Source organism: Aplidium turbinatum, chromosome 4 (assembly GCF_918807975.1).
Source record: "Aplidium turbinatum chromosome 4, kaAplTurb1.1, whole genome shotgun sequence".
Classification (NCBI taxonomy): Eukaryota; Metazoa; Chordata; class Ascidiacea; order Aplousobranchia; family Polyclinidae; genus Aplidium; species Aplidium turbinatum.
Window position 1 is genome coordinate 32,665,896 of NC_137475.1, and position 12,348 is coordinate 32,678,243.

The window sequence follows — 12,348 nt, forward strand, 5'->3', positions numbered from 1 at the left end:
AAGCATGCCTCTCTGGTCAGTCTTTGAAAATGAGAAAATCAACTGATGATGATGTATTTCAGGAACGACACAGTCAGGAAGTTACATTGTAACCACAGGTTATGATTTGATTCTATAAATACGGGTAACAGACACGAAATACGACCATCAATCTATCAGGCACAACCAGGTCATAGTCTACATTTAGCCCCGAATTCGTTTTTAAGAAGCGATAGTTAGGCTAACCATGTTTTTTCAGAAATTGGCATAGTGAAAATTACGACATTTTGTAAAAAGTTTGAATATAGTTTGTTTTTGAAAGTGAAACTAAAAGGCGATCTGCTGACATAACAAATATTGCCAGTCACAGCAATCTAATAAAAAAAAATGCATTGAGAACTTTTGCACTGCCTTTGTCAAATGCAGAAAAATGTTCTTCTAATATTGCTGAAACAAATGTAATATATTAATGTAATGTAATGTAAAACAAGTTTAACGCAAAAGACTGATGGGCCCCAAAAGTACCGGCTCATTAGCAATTGGTGCTCTTGTAACAGCTAACTTATTGTTAATTCAACCTTGTCTTGAAACACTTAAGCTAAAACATAGAAACATCACAGTATACAGCACGGTTAGTCAAACACAAAGTGTGATAATTTGCGAGTCCAAAAAGAAACATAGCTCGGCTCTCATTGGGCTAAATGATTATTTTGTCATGGCAGTATTCTTAGTTAGCCTAGTTATTTTGTCATATTTTTTTTCATAACGTCTGCGGCCTTAGAATCAATGTAAAAATAACAGATTTGGCTGTCTGGGGTGGTGTTTTTTTCTAGTTTTCGGGCCTCTAAGATAAACATCAGCTCCATAAAATTATCTCCGCCTGGGTCTGGAAGTAGGTTACATCCTAAATCCTTTATCAACGTTACTGCGCATACATCAACCATGGTTGCAATTTAAATTTGCAACCATAACCTCAGCCATAGCATGAAATCCATGTACTTCCTCATAAGAACTTCTGCTTACTACAGTAATTAATGATGGCAATGGTTGGCATGGTAGGCTAGTTCATCAAATTCGTAATCGTTTTTGGCCCATGATTTTGTTTTGGCTGCCAAATTAACAATACAGTGCTTACATGTTTTGTTACTCACAGATCCATTCCATAACTCTACAGAGTAAGTAGCCTAATACAAATAACATACACAGCGTATGGCACAAAGAAAAGTTCCTGCCAGTAGACCAACATTTCTTCCATAAATGATGCTATCGTCCTTGAATTTGTTCATGATACCTTTTCACTAGTCATTTCACTAACGTGTCACGCAGCCCATTTGCAAAATCTACAATGCTGTTCAGATTGTTCTAAGTAAAACGCGGTAGGCCTACTAGGATGTTCTTTCGTGCTAACTGACCAACTCAAAAAGAAATTTCACAGCGTACGCGTGCATCGCGCATGCCTTTGCATGATTGTGTCATGAAACAATTCATATCCTTTTATTTTAGAACTATCACAGCGTAGCGATATCCAACATGATGAGATTACTCATCTCGAAATTAATGCTCTGAATATTTTTCTACTAAAAGATTGAGAAGTGTTTTATGACCAGCAACTGTAGGCCTACAAACAAATTAGTAAAAACTTAGACAGCACTGGCACTGCATTTCACTGTCTATTGTAGCCTAGTGATAGCTTAGTCAATTTTTTTTGATGGGGCTACTTTGGCACTTAGAAAAGCTGTGGCTAGTAGCAATAACAAAATTTCAGATAGGTTGGCTCTTATGTTAGAAAAGAACGCATTTCGTACCCAGTATCTAGCTCTACATGCTGTTAATGTTTATCTTTAACATAGGCTACCGCAATAACAAAAATAATTAATTGATTGAACTGCGCTACTGCCAGACCAAGCTCCTGTAACAACACTTTTAACTTCTATCAATGTCTAGTGAACAAGAACACTTGTTTTGCGCATTTATAACGAGAATAGTGATTTCATCAGAATGGTTATTATCAAGCAAGAGTTGTGTTCTGTCTTTGCTTTACAAATGGGTATTTTTTTAATGAACCGGTCCCCGCGCATTTTTTTAAATTTTGGATATTAGCGAAAACGGAGACAGGAGAAAAAATGAAAAATTGAACAAAAGGCCTTGCTTAATAAGAAAGACTACTTTCAAGCACAAAATTTATTTATAGCCTATGACTTCTTCAAACACTCATTGAATCAACTCTACTTCCACTTGACTCCTGTTGGCCTCATAAATCAATTTTTATTCATTTTCTTTGTAGGCTATCTGATTCTGAGTCGTTTTCTCCAAATCTTGTTTACACATATTTGATCGATCCAGTAGCTCATCTATTTAAAAAGAATCCACAAATATTATCTTTCAATTAACAATTTCAGTAAACAAGGAAATTGTAACACATAGCAATGCAAGCAACAATAGACCAGTGATTAGCAAAAATAAACTCCAATAATAGAAACAAAAAGAAAGAAACTAGGAGCTACCCCATGAAACAAAACTTTGTCGAAACACTGAAAAACCGTTTTGTCGTTATTCATGAAACACAATAGGGCAGGGCTACTCAACTAGCGGACCGCGGTCCGAATCCGGACCTTCTGGGTGTTGATGGTGGACCTCGGGCTTCTGAAAAAACAACGTTTTTAAATATATTTCTACTGGAAAGAAAAAATTTTCTGTGATTATTTTAGCAGCTAAGCCATCAAGACTCCTGAACACTTTGTCACAAATTCAAGTCGAGATACATTTTACCTAAAAAAATGGTTCGGTACTGGCAATGACAGTTTAACTTTCGTGGTTGTGTTTGAAATAATTTATTTACCGGGCCGCTAAAAACATTCAACTCGTCAAACCGGACCTTTGTTAACATTAGTTGAGTAACCATGCGATAGGGCATTGGCCATTGCTGAAACCAGGGATTCATTAGGTAAGATCTCTGGGTGAAACGCACACTAATGTTCACATGACACAGATAACTGCTAAAATGGCCTAGAGATCCTAGATGACTGCTTATGGTCTTTTGCTACTATCCTGATTGCGCCATAATCTAACCAACAGTTGTACAATGCATTGTTTTGACAAATACATTTACTCTGCTTGTTTGTTAATATATGGCGCTGTTAAAACAAAATAAATTGACTTGACTTGACATTTACAAGTTTAAAAGCAATCCCAAGCTCACAGAAAAGTTCAAGTACGTACTGTATCTCTTATTGAAATGTTTAAGTTTTGTATAGACATGCAAAATAATCTCAGTTGTAGCTTAAAACTAATAAACACTTGGTCCAGAATTTTGTTGTTAAATGTTTTTGCAATAAACATCAATGTTTGCATTGAAAGTCGTGACGAACACTCTCAAAACATGAATTGGTATTTTTGTTGCACTTGTACAGTATATTGATGCTTTCTGCGGGCCCCACATAACAGCGATACGGGTCGCATGCGCCCCATGGACCGCCAGTTGGTGATCCCTGTAGCCTAAATGATTCTGCTATAAACGATAAGCTACTCTGTAGTATAAAGTAATTGTATAATGTTGACAATACTCTGAGTTATCTTCTATTTTCTAGTCAAGATTACGAAACTTGATATAAATGACCAAACTAGCCATTTTAACATCAAAAGGCAGTCGTAGCCTATATGGCCAGTAAACTTTGCACTTTTTTGTGGGCTTTTACTTTCTTTGTTGTCGTGCTTTAAAATGGTTGTATGAATGCAATTATAGCCTACAACACCATTGTTAGCTCAAGAGAACTTAGTGATTAACATCATGGGCTAGGCCTACATCTTGAAACGGATGAAAAATAAAAAAAGAAAGTTTTCTGTCACACCGATGTAGGCCTACCCTATACATGGATAATAAAAAAATCAACATCTCAAAAGAAACGTTTCCTACAATTTTGGCCCTGGTTAGAGAACAAAAACATAATTTTACAATACCATCTTTTAACAACAGCAATGAAACAGCTTAGGCTCTGATGTGATACTTTCTGCCAAACATTAGGTAGCCTAAGTATATTATTGTAGTTTTTACTTTAACTTAAAGCTTGATCAATGATCACTGCCTCGTCGTGGAAATTCGACAAAATTGGGCAAAACTTTGACTAAACGCAGAGATTAAAGTTTAAAAGTATTCTCATAAGTCTTCGGCACTAACGAGAGTGTAAGGTGGCCAGCAGTTCCTTTTTCTAGACCTCCTTTCTTTCAGCAACTACATTCACCCAATTTATTACACTATGTTTCAGTGACGATCGGTGAGGGAAAGCAAGGAAAGCAGTGCTTACCTGAGCGAAAACTATGCAAAATATAATGACTGAATTCTAGGTTTAACTTCTTATTATTTTTATCACGTCTATTTTAACTTGAAAATTACTGTGTTCGTGACTAGAATTACTCGTAAAGCTTGTGAGTAGTCTAAGTCCTCACCAAACCGCATGTCTTGCCTATAAATGCCAATTAACGCAAACGTTCCTGTCAGAAACAATCACTGAGGCTCCAGGGAAATCAACTATCAAAGTTGCTTTCCCCACGCTCAAAAACGTCAAAAAACGCCTTCGTTTTATCTAATCCTCACTCGTTTTGCAAAACGTTACCAGCTGCTTAGCCAATCAGATGTGTTATGATTAGAGTTGCTTTCCCAGTGACGTCAATGCGTACAATGGCTAGACTATCTCGTCACACGCACAGAACGGTCTCTCGTCACGGTACACAGCACAGCATCATAAAGGCGAAAAGCTTGTTGCTGTTTTTTGATGTCTCCTCGCCATGTACTTTAGCCTACTAGCTTTCATAGTCATGCCTTTGCCCTTTTTACAGCGTTGATATAACGTTACTTCGCCAATGAACGTTCAGGTGCGGGTGCAATATTTAGTTTGTTAAGCTTCTATACGCAGGAGGCAAACTTATCCAGCTTTTTGTACAAATTGCTTGCGGTTGTAATGTTAAGGCCTAAGTGTTTGTTTTTGTAGTGTAGGCCTAACTGAATATCTGAGAATGAACATTCATGACGAATTAAACATTTAGACAACTATTATTCCATGTCTAACACTGGATTTTGGTGCTGCAACGTCAAAATTAAGATTGTTCATGACTTCTAAACATTAAATGGACGTATGATCACGACATAGGCGAAGCACAATTTGACAGATTTTTATTTTTGATTTGTTTTGAAAATGCTCTCAGAGCGCACCAAATTGGAAGTGTTTTTCAAAAATTTCTGGGAGAGCCCCCCAGACCCCCCGTTGGAAGTGTTGCCTTTGGCAACACGCCTTCGGGAATCGGGATTCGCCCGACGGTTACGCCCTTCGTGCCTACTATCTTGCTGCACCATATTTCCAAGTTGCTTTCCCAACGGTTTAAGCCACCGAACGTCACTGCTATGTTTAAAGGTAAAAACGTTTTTCAACAACCAGCTAAAGTCGAATGTCGAACCAAGACCGCATAATTGGAAAGCAAACGCCTATTTGTTGCGCAATACCACTGTTGAGTAGCCTAAGTGTAATAGTACTGCATTTATAAAAACTAGCTTACCACGTAAGCTATTCATTATCTGAAAAACTTAAGCTTTTACTCTTTGTCAGCTCTTAGGTTATAATTTATAAACAGTGATAGGCTAGAATGCTTCATCTTTTCAACCGTACGTAGCCTATTGATTTTTTCTTGGGCAGACGAATCTGTTGATTACATTTGAAGCGATTTCGTTGCACACAAAAGCGTTAACATCGTTTCTGCAGTATTTTTCCAAGTTTTCTATTGCGGGAAGCTAAACAAGCAAGTTAAACAGGCAAGTTAAACAAGCTCAGTTGATTGGCGCGTGATTACGTGAACAAAGAAGTTTCAAGCGGCGCTGGTTCGACTCTCGGGGTGTGCGCTTGAGAAACGCACGTTAAGGACTGCTCTCCAATCAGTGGCACCTTATGGATGAAATAACTCTCCGGCAACAACACTTCGACAATCGGAAACTTCACTCTGCCAATCTCGGTAACCGGCCCTGCGTCAAAAGCCTCTAACAGTCTAAAAGTTTGTGAAACTACCAGGAATAACCTGTCAAGATTTTGTTAGTCTGAGGATGAAGATTCAAAACCAACCAACCATATATAAATACAATCTTAGTTATGTTGCAAGTATCTTCTAAGACAAGTTTTGTTGACCTGCTTTATTTTATTGTGAACTATGGCTACGGTCTGATTTGTCACATTTTGCAGAAATTTTCAGATTTTTCTAACTTTGAGCGAATGTTTAAATAAAATTTTCTAAAAATTATATTATTTCACTTTCTTTACTGTTTTCTCCAGATGACACAATAGGTTTTAACATCTTTACAAGCTGAAAAGCAAAGAAAATTTGATTTCGAAGATTTTAGTCAGACTGTTAATTTTTCAATAACAGTCTGATTCAGAGTTTTTCTACGTAGCCTACTTTATCTTTATCTCATTTGCTATTGCTTCCCCAAGGTAACAAAAAGCTTTTATATCATTAGGAGACAGTAAAAAGTAAAATAATCTCAGAAAATGTCAGTCAAACACTAGCAGTAGCTGTAATCAAAATCTGCAAAATATGACATATCAGGCCGCATCTCCAGGTGACCATGTGTGAACTATTTTGGTCACTGAAGTAGCAATTTTTGAATTATGGTGTCTCGTTACTGATTTATTTGTGATGTGCCAGGTAGTCTACCGCAAGTAGGCTACATCTAGCAGCGATGTTTCTTGCATGCTTTTCGTCAAAAAAACATTAAGAACACTTGTGGACGTGCCTTTTTCACACGATTTGTCAATTCACCGAATGAGTTGCTTTCAAGCGTTTACGTTTAAGATTTTCAAGCTAATTTTAAAATTTCTGCATTTTCTAAATATTTTTTTATGTGTCCACACAAAATTCACTCGATTTCGCTTCTAAACGAACTTCGTTTCAACCAAACGATGTCCGATTCGAATAGCTCTAGTAGCCTTTCGGTAGTATGCAACCATACTTTTCAGACGTACGGTTGATTATGCTACTCAGCAATCAAGATTGAAAGTACAACTTACAGGTAGCCTATAGTCAACTAATTGGTGATGACGTCTCACCGACGCTTTGAAGGTCGGACTCTTATCAATATCACCGCTGCATCTCATCTGCTGCTACTTTGCTTTTCACGGTAGGCAGTATTTTACCACGTATGCGAAGTCACTAGGCTGTAGCCTACAATGTACATGTACTGATCTTATATTTTTGTTATCTGTCACAACAAAAGTAAAATAAAAATTGTTCTTAATAGTTTTGAGCCGAATTCTGTAGTTTGCAAACAAAAACCTTAACAACAACTAGTCTGTTGTTTGAAATTCGGTGGATCATGCTCCTCTCGACAGATAGCCGACTTACTTTATTAATTCACACATATTGCAATGGGCTACTGTCAGCTGTTCTTGATGTAGGCTGATCATAATATTTTCGATGAGCTGACGAATGTCTTCAGGTGACTTCCTTAAACAGTCGCTTACCACACTTACGGTTGCTTCTTGTTTCTGTGTAGTATGTGTAGACTAACTTTAAATTTCACCTCTTGGCAACAAGGGTAGACTAGGCTATGAAGCAAACGCTTAAAAGTCGCTCAAAGAGAAAGTTAAACCGTAACATTTTTCACGCCGGTAACCTAATATATACTCGAGTTCATAAATAGATTTTTAAACCTCTGGTGTACAGACGCCTCCCAAAAATATCCTCTTTGATTGAATAAGCAAATCCCAGTCGTCGATTCGCTTAGAGGTAGACATGGATAAAACAAGCGTTGATTTTACGTTATAATACGTAGTTTATACCAAATCTATTTCTTATACTGTAACTCGGCAGTAAGACCAAGAGTCAAATGTAACATAAGGCAATTAATGAATGATTTTACCTATTTTTAACCCGGTCTGTATTCTATGGGCAACAAAGTTCATTTTCTGATTATATTTCCGATTGTTTGTGGAAGCAATTGCTAGGTAATTAAAAAAAAGATACCACGCTGATACAAAATCAATAAGTAGGCTACGTATTTTTCTTTATCAGTTGGCAATTGATTGATTAGTCTAACACCATCTACCCAGCTGTTCAGGAAATAATAAATAATTGCTTTTTGCAATCAAAATCAATTGACCGAGTTGATGCGGTCACGAAATCGAGTAGTTATGTTGAAGTGCGATGATGGAGAGTTACTTTGTTTTCGTGGCCGGTGTAGCCGGCTTACCAACTGAACTTGCTGTTACTTTCGATTGTCTTATTTATCAATGAATGATAAATAGGTAGATAAATATCTTCACTAGAAAATATCCCCTTGACAAATACCACCCAAAAATTAGATTTTCTAGGGTGGATTTTTTCTGAGGGATATTTACCTGAGGATTTTTACTAATTACTCTTAGCAATATAGCAGGCAAAATTGTGGACTGTTTTTTAAATGTTCTTTCAGTGGAAATGTTTATTTATCTCTTAATAGTGAAACAGACAATATTTTGGATGCAACATCTCTTGCATCTTCTCTTACAACGATAGGCATAGGCTATTGCAAAATGTGTATCTTTTTTCAAAAAACATTGCGTGATGTTTTGATCAAGAATGAATTAGCTAAAGCTTCCGATCAAATGGAACATAACATTGTAAATATAAATTTGTAGCTTCATGCAAACAAATGTTCAAGTTACATAGCACACAGCCTACGACGAATCGCTCTCAGTGACGCATTTATATTAATTTAATATGATAGCATATAGAACAGTCAGCCATTTTTCTGGTGGCATACCTTGAATAATTTTTCAAAAACTTTGTATATCTCATAAATGCAAATTTTCAATTGTGCTTGGAAAAAAATTACTGAAATGAAAACTAGCAGGAGGTGGCTCGTTGAGTTGTAAAAAATTGTTAAGTATTCTCTCAGTTGTTGAGGGGCACACTCTTCTCACGGCGCATGGGCCTCGTGCAACTGGTTAGGCTGATGATTTAGGATTAAGTGAGTGAAAAAATTGTGCAAAAACGGCAAAAAGTTGCGTCGTTTTTTATTTTTTGGGGTGCATGAGACCAAGTGCTTTCCTTGGATCCGCTAGTACAGGGGTTCTTAAACTTTTTGAGCCGCGCCCCCCTTTGACGTGCCATCCAAACTTGCGCCCCACCAAACTACAAAATTAGCAAACATTAAAGTGTAATGACTACAGGAATTTATATTTAGCTTTCATCAATGTGAGGGATGTAATTGTTTTTCGGAAACCAAAAGTTTAATTCGAGGCTTTGTAGCTGATAATGCACACTTCAGATCGGCTTCACAATCAATACTTAAGTTTGTTTCGATGTTTTATTTTTATGTTCAAAATTGTAAAAAAGCCACTTTCGCACAGATAAGTGGACGAAAACGGAAGAAGTGTGCGTATCGCCACGCTACCCACTCCCTTGTATATGTGCAAATATTTAACCCAAAATCAGTTAGTGGCATTGCTTCATAATCGTCTTTTGCAGTGGAGTTACACTTTATTTCCAAAAATTCCTCTTGCAAACCGTCAGGAAGAATGTCCTCGTTAGCACGAAAGGGATTTCTTGTCATCTTCCATTCTGGAAGGTCGGTGTCACCCAAGTCTGGGAAATAGCGTTCGAATTCTTGTTTCAAAAGCTGAAGGTGAGCCTCCACTTCAGCCTTAAGCTCACCTTCCAGTTCAAGTTGCTTTTTGTCAAGTGCAGTATCTAGGTTGGGAAATGAAGCTGCATTTCCTATGTGTATTCGGCGGTGCCACAACCCCAGCTTTGCCACAAATGCTCGAATGGAATCATAGCTATTAATCCGGTTAGTATTTCTGCCCTGCAAGAGCAAATTTAAGTTATTGAGGGCCTCGAAAATGTCCACGAGGTATGCCAACTCCAGCTGAAACTTCTCTGATGAAAATGGCAGAAAGAGATCTTGCTTCCCATGAGCTTCCAAAAACAGCATCAGTTCATCTCTCATTTCATACACGCGGGCTAACTGATTACCTTTCGATAACCAACGAACAGATGTAAGGAAGAGGAGAGTCTTATGGTTCGAATCCATATCCTTGCACAGCTTGGTAAACAGTCTCGTATTGAAGGCACTGGTTTTGACGAAGTTGACGGCTCGTATGATTACTGTAAGCTTATCTTTCATTGCAGCTGGTAGAGTCCTGGAGGCCAGAGCCTCACGGTGAATCACGCAGTGAGATCCAATGGCATTGGGACGTTTTTGCTTTATCCTGGTAATAAATCCACTTAGTCACATAGTTTGACATCGCTCGCGCCCCCCTTGTGAACCTTTCGCGCCCCCCAAGGGGGGCGCGCCCCCCAGTTTAAGAACCGCTGCGCTAGTACATGCGAGCATAAGCTAGGCTACTTTCATAGTTTTAATTTATAAAAAAGTATATTAAAAGCCCAGAAGTAATCTGTATACGCTTCGTATACTCTTTCTCAGTTGTAGATGCCCCATTCCTAATTCGGAGGCTATGCACTTGGGTATACAGTATAACCGGTTGAAGAGCACTGGCATAAAATCAAACAGCCTACCATCAAGGACGTAGTTTGGAGGGCTCGGGAGAGCAAGTGTGCTACTTCTACAATATTATCTTGTCATACCAAAAATAGTGAAATATCAGTAATTGGGTCTGTTTAAAACAATTTTTTGTCGAAATGAAACGACAATTTGCTTTATCAAAAAAGGTTTGCAAGAAAACAGAAAATTTCAAAACAAAAATATTAGAAATGGAATATAAACAAAAAGTTTTTTTGTCTAAACGAAATGAAGTTTTGCATCGATAAAGGTTTGTCTTTGGATCGAACACCGACAGCCTCAGTCTTAATATAATCATTGATACAATTCGTCGAAGAAGATGACTTATGGTTACCCAAGTTTATGGTTGGGCGATCCGGTATTATCTCAAGTTTACGTGCGTTTTGTTATTGTTTCAAGTTAGGCTAATCAAAGAAATGAAATTTCTCCATTTCAAACTAAAAAAAACTTACTTTGAAACTCAACCAAGAAAAATTAAGAGGATTGCGTCGTAACAAAATATCTTGCAACGCCTTTGTTTCAAAGATCCCAAAATCGAATAGACTAAGCTTTTTTTACTTTCTTGGTATCTTTTCTTCTGCCATGAAAAATATTTGCTCAACTTGATTTATGCCCGATTGCGTTAGTGCCACCCAATAGCACTGATAGAATACAATGACCATTCAGTCATTAAACTGCTTGTAATTAGGTTACAGGTCTATAGGTTAAGTGCACAACAGAGCTTGAGTTTGTAAGAGCACAATCTTTTTCTCATGCAGAAGTATTCAAAAAATCGTTATGCTAATTGCTCTAGTGACCGATATCAGGTGATGACATACGTTTTGGTCGCGCATGGTGTGGTGAAAGCATATCACGTCTTGGCAAAGGTTTGTGTGTAATTCACATTCGGATGTTCCTTCATTGAAAGCAAAATCTATTACACAAGAAAAGTGGTTCATGTTCTGACGAACGACTTCACTTAAAGCAAATTGCAGTGCTTAAGCTGAGCGACTCTCTGAAGGAGGATATTCGCTGTTTCGCGTAACAACTGTCAGTCAAAGAGTCTTGGAGACTATAACTTTAAAGAGACTATTTTTTTATCTTAGCAGTCAAGTTTTGCACGCACCTACGAATCACAGGAATTGGAGTAATTTATGTTGATTAGAAATACAGTAGGCCTACTAGTGACGTGATTAATTTGTAGCCAGCAGCCAGAGAAAGAATTTCAGAAGTTTGCGTTAGAGGGCGGTTCTGCACCATTTTGGGCTTGGACGAGTTTTGTTCACAAAAGGAGTTGGAAATTTTGTGAAATTTGTTGAAAGAACAAGTCAGACTTGACATCAAGAAGGTTGGCTATCTGGGCCATTTCTGAAAAAAAAATAAACCTTAAAAAGAGTCTTTCCGAGATGAGCATGGGCGTCTCGTAAGGACGCCCTGAAAAATCGGAAACATCACTCTGTCAATCTCGGTAACCGGCCCTGCGTCAAAAACCTCTAAAAGTATGCAAAACTACCAGGAATAACCTATCAAGCTTAGCCTTTATCAGTCCAAGGATAAAGATTCAAAGCCAAACCAAACAAATGGTAAAGCAATGGGCTGCGTGTTACAAAGCCAGCAATTTTTTTTATTGGTCAGCTCTTTTACGCCATGAAACGGAGAGCGTTGTAACCTATGGTGCTGACTTTTTGGTTTTATGAGAAATGACGTTACCCAAATAGGCTACTTGTCTAAAGAAAATTGCATGGTTTGATGATATTGAGCAAAAAGCAATTAGCCTACAATTGTTTTTAGTTATTTACAACAAAATTGAATGTCTAAGACTGTAAAAAATGATTTTCTAGCAGTCGGGG

General features: G+C 37.6%; 1 protein-coding gene across 1 annotated transcript; it reads right to left on the reverse strand.

Moving 5' to 3' along the window:
• Positions 1-2,843: 2,843 nt before the first annotated feature.
• LOC145769074 (protein FAM200C-like) lies at positions 2,844-10,123 on the reverse strand. Its single transcript, XM_082580671.1, has 3 exons — positions 9,652-10,123; positions 9,505-9,582; positions 2,844-2,932 (listed from the first exon to the last, which is right to left on the reverse strand). The coding sequence occupies exons 1-3, from the start codon at positions 10,121-10,123 to the stop codon at positions 2,844-2,846; spliced, it is 639 nt and encodes a 212-aa protein (XP_082436797.1).
• Positions 10,124-12,348: the final 2,225 nt, after the last annotated feature.